Raw genomic sequence first — 12,069 nt, 5'->3', positions numbered from 1 at the left:
TCGCCTTGGGGCCAGGGGCTGGGGTAGGTGACCTCCTGAGCCTTTTTCCTTTGACTCTGCAATCGGAAATGGAAACAAAACTCTCTGACACACTGTTTCCCTGAGGATTTTCTCTCCCTCTTCCCCCCAGTACCCTCCTGCGCCAGGTAACCAGATACTCGTACATACAAATGCTCTTTTTGAAGCTTATTGTTATGCACTGTCTTAGAAGTTTGTGATTTCTGTGGCACTGACTGGTCCTTGAGCATGTGCTGCTGTCAAGCTCTCCTCCTCTTCTCTGGAGAAAAGCACTCCGGGGCTGGCATGCAATAGCATCATCTCGGTATTTATCCTTTTGGCGGTTTGCTAATTATTCCTATTCCTAGCACATCCCTGTGCGAATTTCTGTCTTTCTGCCACAGTAAATATTCTCTCATTTTTCTAGCTGCAGAAGTGCTAGCTAAACGAGAGAAGCCTGAATATTCTGCAGAGGCCCATATTGTTGTTTGGATGAGAGCAACGACACGGGCCAAACATCTTTTCTGTACCACTTAAAGTGCATGTCTTTGCATTCCTGGATTGGCCACTCATTTTCTGGACCGTATTCTGCTCTTGTAAACAGCTCATATCGTTCCTGGGAGTGCTCTTTGCAGCAGAGCGCTTTGATAAAGCCAAAGCCATCAGCTGCCAAGACTCCATAAGGAGTCGGAAACAGGCACCAGATAGCTCTGCTACTGTAGATGTAACTGCATTAGCAGTGTCATTTATCTTCCTAAGGACTTATTAAGCTACTAAAATGTATTCTAAAATTAAGTGGCATTTTTTCCACCTGTTCTAACTGGTGCCAAACTCATAGAAATCTCTCCCTGGTGATAGGACTCTGCATGCAAAACCTAAGTGTTGCTCCTAAGCACTGCAGAAGCCTCAAAGACAGTGTTTTGTTTCTCCCTTTTCTTTCTTTCATTTTTTTTTTTCCACGGGCTGCCTCCTTCAGTTAGAATAATACGCTTTAGATTATCTCAGGGCACTCTGGATCCCAGTGCTGCACAATCCAAATTGACACAAGGGATGGAGGGGGGCTTAGGGGGGAGAGAGAAAATCCTGCAAGCAGACACCAGAATCTCAGTCTGAGTTTTCCAGAGTACAAAGAAGTTCCTAGGCTGCAGATTTGCCTGCCTGCTTGCACCGGAAGAAGGGTTTTCAAGACTTGGTGGAGCATGTGTAGTTACATCAATTGATTGCTGGTGCAAAAGCAATGCCAAAGCCCCACACGGTGCTTCTGAATGCAAGAAGTCCCCAGTTCTTCCTGGGTTAGCTCCTGCACTAACTGTATTTTATCATTTGGATAACACTGGATATTAAGTGTCAAGCCCTCGATTTGGCTCCAGAGTAGGTATTTAGGCACCTTAACAGGAACAGAGGAAAGCTGCTTTCCGTGGAAGAAGAATAGCAACCTGTAGCCGTGGGCAGACCCGGCTGATCTCCAGTGCTCTTTTCCCATAAGCACATTACTCTAAGCAGTGTTAGCTCTATCCCTGCCAATGCATTGACCGTGCCTCCTTTCCCAGTTACATTCTTGCTGGTTTTGCAGCTGCCAGATTTCCCCAGCAGCATCGGGGTCTCCGTCTCCCAAACCAACCCAAGCGACCCCTCTGTGCTGCAGATCTGTGATCCCTAATCATCCCTAATCCCTTTCGCTGATTCCCCTGATTAGGTGTGGAAGCAGGAGCACAGCCTCGTTAGGAGGAGCTGCTTTCAAGTCATCAGTATGTCCTTTGATTAGCTGAGGTACGCGCCTTTGAGACCAAGGTGTCCTGAAATATCCTTGGACTGCGGCACAGGAGGACAGCGTGTGTCGGAATTGCAGTTGAGTCAGATTGGGCTGTTTGCCCTATTTTCTGGCATTCTGGCTGCTGCACAGATAATAGGACCCCTCCGGTGCAGAGGAAGTCTGGCACTGAGGCGGGATTCTTTCGAGCAATGCCCTGGTGGCCCTGGTGGGGATTAATCCAGGTAATTTGAGCAGGTGCACACAGGAGATCCTGGAAGCTAAGCAGAGATTTCCATGTTAAAGGTATCCTAACAGTGCCTCCTGAAATGCCACAAAGCCTGCAGCCTCAGCGTGCTGATGAGCTTCATGGAAAAAAAAAAAAGAAGAATCCAAGAAATTGATAATATTGAGTTAGGGCAAAGTTAGCCAACAATTGTTTGCAAAAACATAATAAATAACTTGAGGCTCTGCAGTTGCACCTGCACACACATCACTGTGTTGGCTTATCCAGAAACTCCTGAGCACCACAACAGGTCCCAACCATGGTCAGAGGGAGCTGCTCACCTGATTTACTCACGACTGCGTTCATTTAGCACAGTATCTCTGTTGCTCCTGCTTTCAGGCATGACTTGCTCTTCCAGCTGCAAGATCAGAAGTTCCATCTTATCGTGCAGACGTGTTCTTATCCTGTTTAAAATCCTTCTTTACTTCCTGTGTTTTCTCCAAGCTGGGAAATGTTCATGGGCTTTTCTTTCCCTTAGTCCTTATTCCTCTTATTCCTCCCCTATGAGTGTTACCGGTGCTGATTTGTCTTTTCCTCATGCAATAATTGGTCTGGTGCCACTGTGTGATTTTTAACTGTGCGCAGCACCAACAGACCTCCATCTGTCTCTCCTCCAGAGCTTCCCAGCCTGCCGTTAGAAATATCAGCCAAATCCTCCTCCAAAGAGAGGATCACCAGATTCCAACTGTTTGCAAAATAAGGGCCGCAGCCAGAAACGCTCTCCCACTGTTGCCAACGTGTGCAGGACTGAGTCCTGCATGCTATGGGGTTTGCTGTCCATCAGACACGAGCGCTGTGTGAGCGTTTGGCGGACTGGTCCGTGTGCTCAAATCCTTCACTGCACGTGTTGTTTTGTTAGGCACTAACCTTCAATAACCACCGGGTGATAAAATAACAGGGAGGGATTTCTGGCTTGGGATTGTCCTTAGGTTGTTGGTTGTTTTTTTTTTTTCCTTCCCTTAAAACGCAGCTCTGATTTAAAACATGCTACGGGATGGACCAGCTCCAGTGTTGTTTTATAAGATATTTTAATTGACTCTGGCTCGGAGTGCACGCTCCTTTCCCAGCCTTTCCAGTAGAGACTGAGGCTGTTGTGCTACAGTAACTGCTGGGCTTGCTGACTGCCCACCCCTGTTACTGAGAGCAGGGTTTGGTGCATAGAATCATCAAATTTCCCACCGCTCCCTACACACACATCAGGTGTGCGTGTCCAAAGGCTGTGTGTGCGTGTAAGAAAATAATTACAAGAACTAGCAGCAAACTGGGTGATGATTAGACTGCACACGCTAAAACTCTCAAGTTTTCAAATATAATAAAATAATTTACAAATTTATTTAAACGAAACAATCAAGGTTATGATTATGACCATGAAAAGCAGGTGTGCTTTTAGCACTGCAGAAGCCATTCCTAACGGTCCACTGATTCCATCAATTCAGCACTGCATTAGACCTTTCAAATGCAGTGCTGTACTGAAGGCAGTGGTCATCACACATGCTGGCATCTGCTGGTGGTACAGCAGCTCTTTAGGTGCTGCTGCAGACATCAAATTAATGATAAATCATAAATAAGTTGGAATGAAACTGTAGCCTTTGGTCAGACCCAAAGAGCAAGTCTCCCCTCCTTGTAAGTGGAATATTGGATCCTGTTATACAAAGGGATTTTTCAAGGTTGTTTCAGAGAGTTTCGCTTTTGAGCCTAGTACAACTTAGTTCTGCAGAGCTGTTTTTGATAAATACTCCTTCCAGTCTGCATTCAGAAGTACCCAGCACTGCCCAGAAGCAGCAAGGTGGGTGCCATGCCTGTGGGCGCAGCCCGTGGTAACTGCGGCTGGAGAGTGTTCACCTACGGATGATTAGAGTGAAACACCTGAAGCACTGAGGAAACATACAGGTTGGTTTCATGATCTTTAGCCAGGCTTAAAAAACACAGTATTTGCAATGTTTGAATTGCACTGCCAATTTGGTATCCATTCATTTTGCAAGTTTTAGGGACAATCAAGTTCATGATTTTCTAGGAGGGCGCGCCCACGCCACCATTCAGTAATACATTATGACAGGAGAGAAATATTTACAAACAAGCCGAAGCCTGCAGGAGAGCCATACTGACTTGAAAACGAATAATATCCCCAACCATTGCCAGGGGTGGCAGGGAACAAAGAGGAAAATGAAATGAGAGAGATCAGAGCATCCTGGCGGTGACGCGCTGACTGCCGACATGGGGCAGCGCGGAGAGCTGTGCTGGCAAGATTCGGATCGACCCTTTCTTTAAGTCTCATTTTCCAAAGCAAGATTTTCTTGTAAAGGAACAGCCATGATTTGTTTAAAGCCTTTTGGAGATAAAAGGCAGATGGCATTGATTAGCTAATTAGTAATATTTTCTGCTGCTTATCAGCTGTGCTGATATGTGTAAAGTTTGCAAAGGCTTGGGATGAGTCTTTTTTTCTTTCATTTGTTGAAGCAATCGACTGTTTGAAAATTTGGGAGGGAGGGAAAGTTGTATAGAGACTCATAATCTTCTGCTCAACAGAAATATCAGAGCCTGTTTCTTTGCATTTATGTTCAAGGGTCATTTCTTCATTTCTGAGGGGAACATATTCACCAAGGTTGCTCTCTTAGCTTTCGTGTTCCTTTCACAGCACGCTGTGTGGCATGCCTCAGGTTTTGGACTCTCTGTTTTCCTCTTTGTAGGTTCTATCCTTTTCCTTTCCATGTATGGTGAAGACAAACCACAATATTATTTTTTATTTTCTGACCTCCTGCCCCTCTGACCTCCTGCTATACTGGACCCACCAAATACCTTCACGTTCTCTCTGTGATGGCAATAGTTCAGCACTTGTTGTGGAATCACACAATCATACTGTGGCTTGGGTTGGAAGGCTTAAAGGACATCTGGTTCCAGTGTTCTGCTGTGTGCAGGGATACCAAAGTCTTTGTGGAAGTGAGATGTGTTTTAATGGCTGCTGTGTAGCACAGGTGATGCACGAGCTGTCAGCTGGCCACCTGGGAATGAGAAAGAGCTTGGGAAAATTATGCTTTCCTCTTCTAGGGAACTGTCCTCCCTTGCAGATGTTCTACAGAACAGTTTTGCAGTCCATATTTCATGTTTAAGACTTCAGATGGAATACGGTGCAGATTTTGGTGGGGCCCTGACACTGCATCGGTCAACTGCCTGAGTTGCTCTCCGTCCAAAAGCCATCAGGGCTGGAAATTGCCTAAAATAAGGCAGATTTGCTCCTGTCACACAGAGCTTTCTGTTTGCCGTGGAGTTCGGTGTTCAATCTTTAGCCTTTCTCTTTCCATCAGGATGACATTTTTTATTGTTTCTTATGCTGAAGAAACAACAAATTCTGCATCTTCTCTGGAACACGGGCTTGTTAATGTTCTTTGAAACATGACATGTGTCGTGGCCGTCAAACTGCAATGATCCCATTTCTTCTGAAATGAGAAAAACATGTCACTTTTGGCTCCAAGAAACACAAAGGCAGAGTCGTATTTTAGATAGGAGCTGCACGGCTCCCAGAGATGAAAGAAAAATGTTATTACTTTTGGAAATTTCATAATTACAGTTAATGATAATTTAATGAAATGGCATTGTCTTCGCTGCTATCACCAATGAAATGTTTGAGAGTGATAAAATAGATCTTGTTAAATAGAGCGAGAGCCTTGAGTGGAGGAGCTTGGTGACAGCAGCCTGCATGCACGAGTCTTGGAACCCTGTTTTTTGTTACAGTAATTTAAAACAGAACTTGAAATGAAGGCTACATGACAAATAATGCACACACGAAGTATTTAAAGGCCTTCCATTAAGCGAACAATACCGAACCACTGAACAACTCGCTGATGTCTGAGTACTGCTCCTTAGGAATGCTGAACCTTCATTAAAACACTTTCCTTGTTTTTCTTTGCAGGCAGACCAGAGAACAAGAAACCCCGCCTGATTTTTTTTATTTCTCAGACTATGAAAGACATAATGCAGAAATTGCAGCATTTCATTTGGACAGGCAAGTAAAATGGATTTGCATTGAAAGAAAAAGTGGAAATATTGCGATAAGTTCGTGCACTTGCCCAGCTCTGTGTCTGAATTACTTTTAAAAAGGGGGAAAGTGGAACAAAAGTGGGCAAAAGCTGTGAATAAAAGAAACGGAAGGTGATGAAATGGTAGATTAATAATCAGGAAATTGGACTTGCTCCAGGAGTGAGAAACTGAGCAGTAAGTAATTCTCAAAAAGAAAGAGAAATGCTCTCAAAAGGAGGCTGAGAAATTAATTTTCTTTGTGATCTGCAAGTGCTTGTGGGGAGGAGCCATCTCCTGGGGAAGAGGTGGCATAAGCACAATGGGAATCTGGCTCACCCCAATCAGCGCCAGGATGGGCAAATCCAAGTGAGGCATGGGGAATCTCTTGAGTGTTCAAAGAGTAACTGCCATAGAAAAGCAGACCAGGCGTCACAGCCCGAAGCAAGGGCTGTCCCATGTCAGGAGGGTATCTGGGACAGGGGACACTGATGGTCATCTCACGTTCCTGTTAGCTGAAAATGTCCTCCAAGCAGAAATAGTGCGGGCTGTGTTGGAAATGGACAGAGGACGGTCTCAGCCAGCCCACGTTAGAAGCAAGAATTAATTATTAATGAATTACTAACGAAAGGGCTACAAAGCGTTTCATTGCACAGGCTGAGTTAGAACTGAGGCTTCCTTTGCAGTCTGCAGTGCCAAGAAAGATCCTTGTGAAAGTTTGAAGCTTTGGGCCACAAATTGTTTAGGGGTGCACGGAGTATTGATGCCTTCTGGATTGATGGTCAGGATGAGGGAACACGTCTGTGGGTGGCACAGAGTAGATTGGCCATTAAGAGCCATCTTGCTCTCATCCTTAAAGGGGTCTTCTGTATTTTAATGTTGACCTTGGTGCTGATCCCCTCTGTTTTATATTTTATATTGCCGTTTTAAGCAGATGGTACTGTAGGAAAAGGCATTAATGGAGTTCCTGCGGGGAGTAATACTAAACATCCACATGCTAAGCAGAAAAAGCAGTTGCTACTCAGTGCAGAAAATCTTATCAGTAGAGTGGACATAAAAATCCCACCTATAGGGAGGCTTTGTGTGGAGACTTTGCTCTTTTACTGTGTCTAATGGCACTGCTTCATAGGGAGTTTTTAATGATCTATTAAAGCTGGAGAGTTTGTGGTTGAGAAAGGCTCTTTCTCCACCCTTTGCCTGTGGGAAAGTGTTTTGCTGCAGGGAGGTTGTTTATATTGCTATGAGGGTACTGAAACAGGGAGGAGCAGAAGGAAATAAATGAAACCAATACTAAGCCCGTCAGGAAAACAAACAAACAAACAAAGAGAAAACTAGTTTTTAGGCTTATTAGATGGTGTTCATGGGAGACAGAGGCTGAAATCCCATTCCTCCAATCACTAAAACATTGATGAGCAAAACACGTGTTGTGACAACCCTGAATTGGCACCAGGTGAGCACAACGTCCCTCCTGTCTCTTCTTTCTGCTATTTTATGTCACTGTTTTTTCTCATGGGACAGCATGTCTCCACACTGCTCTGTGTCTGCTCCGTACTGTGTAGACGAGTCAGAGCTGGTAATATTCATGATGCATTTTGTAGGATATTATCAGAAGGATGATCCAATTTACAGCTGATGGGCTTTCTTAAAGGCCCCAGATTAACGTGCCTTAAGGGTGTACTGAACCTTCCTGAAACCTATCACTATCGTTGCAATCCTTTACATAAACTGCCTCTCCTTTTCTCCCAGGATCCTGGATTTCCGTCGTGTCCCACCGGTTGCAGGCAGACTGGTTAACATGACGAGGGAGATACGAGATGTGACTCGTGACAAGAAGCTGTGGAGAACATTTTTCATCTCACCAGGTAGCCTTGGAAACTGCACTGTGTTCTTTCTATCCTGATGAACACGTACTTAAGGGAACGATGTGTAGATTGCTTAATTGCTCAGATATTTCTAATAGAACTGTCTTCTAGACCTTTGAATAAATATAAATGTGGAGACACTGCATACAAAGAAGACTTTATTGTTTTGAATTGAGTGCCTTTCCCCTTGACAAATTATCCACAGAGACAAGCTTTTATTTTCACAAAAGCAATGTACTCAACAAATGTTTTACGCAGAGCAGTTTCTAAAGCAATTTCTTCTGTTTCTCTCAGTTTACCCAAAAGCTTATTACTCAGCCTATTAGTTATTTAGACCTTTTTTTCCTAGTGCTGTGTGAGCTGTCACTTTTGGTGGTCGTATGCATTTGTTTCTTGTTTTTTACTGGAGAACCAAAACCTCCTTTTCTCAGAGTCACATACGTCAGTTTTTATTACAAGAGGAGCCTGAAACAAAATCAAGCAGATGTGTAATGTATCCTGCTTCCAGCTCACATTCACTGCTGCATAGACTCTAGAATAAAACTGATCTGAATTTGTCCCAGCCCTGGAACCTGCTTTGAGGGCTGGCCCAGGAATCATTATCACCCCTGTTTGCAATATTCTTCTCTCTTTCACAACATCTGATGGCCCTACCCAAGGACAGAGCTCCACAGCATGGGAGCTGTACAAACACGGGGTAAATGTCCATCCTGTTCCCAGAATGTACAAAAATAGGGAAAGACAGTCAAAGGGATCCTCTGGGGTGTTGAAATGTTGAGGTTAAGGCTCTAAATTAAGGCACAAAAATACATGCTCAAGTATGTTTGCGGAGAAAGAATATACAGGGAAATGCTAGATGTAAAACCTGTAGCTGTGTCCACAGTGCTTAGCCCGTATTAGTTCAGCTGTGTGCAAATGTGCATTCCTGAACTTGTGTAACAGGAACTCTGCAGCAGGAATCTCCAGGGCTCTCTCCTTCACTCGGTGTGCCTGGCCAGCAGCTGCTTAGCCCAGATCCCTGAAAGCAACACCCAAAGCCTTCAGCACAGATTCTCCCATGGCAGCAGCGTGTTACTGCAGCTAGCTGGAAGCAAAGCCTGCTCTGCACAGCATTCTCAGTTAAAGCGTTCATCACACTATTGTGAGCACCAATAAAGTCATTATTGTGGCTGTTATTTTTAGCTTAATATTTATATTTGGCTCTGCAGGATATGGTTGAGCAGACTGTTATTTATTCCAGTAACTACCCTTGTGCAATACATTACACGATTATGAGATGTTTCACCTTCCCCTGTTATACGTGCCCCAGTTGTGCCCATATGACTGATGGTGTTCACAAACGTGGTCTGCAGGCACACTGCGTGGCCAGCCAGGCACTTCTCTCACTCCTTTCCTTCTATCTCTCTCTGTTTACGTATGTATATATATGTATACATATATATATATATATATATTTTTGCTTGATTTATTTTCAAGCAAATAATTACCCATGAAAGATGACCAAAAAATCTTGCAGCTGTTTTGTGCGCAGAAGATGTTTTGGCTCATGTGGAATATAAGATGTTTTACTTGCATTTTAGCCAGTGAGACAAGGATTAGTAGGCTTGCTTGCCTTTTAGTCTTCCTGGGTTATACACTGAGGCTTAGGGGTGAACTTGAGTGCTTTCTGAGAATTCCAAAACCATGCTTGTCTATAGAGCAGCTGCAGCCCAGCAGTGCAGAGTGAAAGCTGCTGTTGGATGAAGATAAGGATCTTGTCACTGCAAAATTCCAGACAGCCAAAGGATGATCCAAGCATAATCCTTCATTCAAATTTATTTGGAGGCTTTCGGTAAATTCAATTAAAATATTTGATGAGCTATGAATCAGGCTTTCCTGGAGAATAAAACGTTTAAGCAATTGTTTTTTCTTTTCAATTTTGCATTTTCAGAATCATTATACTATGTGCAAATCATGTTGGCTACTTGTCAGAGCTCTTCCTTCCAGAGCTCCAATTTAATTAGCAGGAGTCTCATTAACATACGCCCAGCCTCCATCTTGTATTTCATACTGACCTTAAAAGGCAGACATTAATTAATGCCTAATGAAAAAGTGATAAAAGTCCTAAATTAAGCAATTAGTTGTGTGGTGCTACATGGATACTTGCAAGAATCAGTCTGCACACAGCCACTGCACACCAAGGCCCCTCTGGGGTCTGCACCCCCCTCCCCAGCTGTGTCTGCTGACAGTGGCTGCTCATGGGGATGTATTGCTTCTGCCAGCAGTGTGTCCCTATCCACACAACTGAGTGTAGTTCATTATACACACAACTCTTCCCCTTGGGCTGGGAGACCATCACTCGCAGTGAAAACCCTTCAGGAAATCATTATGAGCATCGTGACTGCTGACCAATACACGATGTTTTTCCCCGGACTGGCAGGAGGTATGTTAGGAGGGACCTTCCTGAATGCCCACACTTGTTCCAGCAGAAATGGAAATGGAAATCTTCCAGGCAGCTCAGGCAGGTGCTGCTGCACAGCACCTGGTGTCTGTCTGTCCTTCCCTGCGAGCAGGAAGGGCTGGGGTCAGGCATTCGGAGAGAAAGCAGGTTGCAGAAAAGTGCTCTTCCAGGCAGTTTGGACTGAACATGAGAAATGGAATTAGGTCAGTAATTATTTAAATTAATTTTACATCCTTTGCAGTAGGGCAGACTGCAGTAGCCCTGCTACTCTTACAAATGAATGGTAATTTGCTAGGAAAAAAGAGACATATTAATGATGTCAGCCTTCGTTTTGGAAGTAATTGAGGCAGCAGCTTAAAGAAATCAATGTTGCACAGCTAGTAAGCACTATGTTTTTCTTCTTATTAACCAATTCCAAGGGATTCTGTTGGTTTTTTTTTTCCTCTCAGCAAACAATAGCTATTCTGAATTAGCTATTATTTTGAGCAGGTAAATGGAAGATCTTTTCATGCATTGCACTGGTAAATATTCAGGGCTCTTTCCAGTACTTGAATTGCACAGGCTTGCTAAATGTCCTCTATTAAGAGTCATGCAAATCTCAGTAAAAGAATTGCTCTGCCAAGCAATTTGCTTTAAGGTGTTTCCACTTGTTCCTGTTCTTCCCAAGAAGAGTTATGGTTCAGCTATCAGGGTGATGCACAGAAAATGTGCAGATGAGTACACAGACACTCTGCTTCTTAATTGTCATCATTAGTTCAAGTTTTGACCACCGAATGTGGTGATTTTTGTTGGATTTCATTATGAATTGTGTCCATCCATCCTCGGATAATGGAAGTCAGACATCTGCAAGACCGCTCGATATTCACTTGCTTCTGTTGTGCTTTGAGGGAAACAGGCTTTTTGTTTGTTTGTTTTTAATGAAGAAGGGGTTTACATGTTACACATTCAAAGTATTTGAACATTTCTGTGTGTGTAAACATCCCTTTCTGCTCTGGCAGTGCTGCTGCTGCCATTCCTGCACGCAGCTCTGGCGGCTGCTCCTGCTGTGCTGTTCTTGGGGCTCTCATTGCCTTCCAAAGGCCATGCCCTGCTCTGTGTGGGACTCCTGTTGAAGCGCTGGGTTTGTGTCTCTGGCAGGAATTTCCCACTCAGCACGCCCCACAGAATGTGGGTCACCTACTTAGGCTTCCAAGAAGCTTGCTGCTGCACCTTGAAGCCCTAAATGAGAGCAGTGTCTATCTTTGGTACCTCTTGATTTCTACATTTTTAAGAAGCCTTTAAAATGAGCATATTTCCCCAGATAATTTAGACTGCTTCATCTCACTCCCTGTACGTAAGGACCAGGATAGACATTTCAGCATGTCTCTTCTGTATCCATCAAAAAAGTTAATCTTGTTAATAATCACTTGAGATCCAGCACTCTGTCACCTCCACTATGCCCAGAGATCAGATAGAAGTGACGCAGAGTGAGTGCAGTATGTCTGAGAGAACACCAGCTGTCAGAAAAGGCATTATGCCTTTACCTCATGCTTGCTGCCCTAATGACAGGCTGCATCCTGCCGCGGCCGCGCTCCTGTTGCAGCAATGGGGCTCTGTGGGAAAGTCAATAACTGGAGGGGCACGGCAGGAGCAGAGCAGCCCATGTGCCAGCTGTGTCACCCCTCAGCAGCAGCAGCGTGACAGTGGAGATAGCCCCCGAGCCTTCCTGAGATTTATCTGGGTT

At 44.3% G+C, this 12,069-nt stretch overlaps 1 protein-coding gene across 1 annotated transcript in view; it reads left to right on the top strand.

Moving 5' to 3' along the window:
* Positions 1-12,069, top strand: part of FAM20C (FAM20C golgi associated secretory pathway kinase) — a gene marked incomplete at both ends in the record, with an annotated part of 53,323 nt that overhangs the window by 35,118 nt on the left and 6,136 nt on the right. The window contains 2 exons of the mRNA XM_079542886.1: positions 5,941-6,033; positions 7,791-7,906. Of these exons, the coding sequence (XP_079399012.1) occupies positions 5,941-6,033; positions 7,791-7,906 (209 nt within the window). The remainder of the gene's footprint in view (positions 1-5,940; positions 6,034-7,790; positions 7,907-12,069) is intronic.

Source organism: Tetrao urogallus, assembly GCF_951394365.1.
Source record: "Tetrao urogallus genome assembly, chromosome: 15".
NCBI lineage: Eukaryota > Metazoa > Chordata > Aves > Galliformes > Phasianidae > Tetrao > Tetrao urogallus.
The sequence above is the reverse complement of the archived record's forward strand: the minus strand, read 5'-3'. Positions and strand labels throughout refer to the sequence as shown.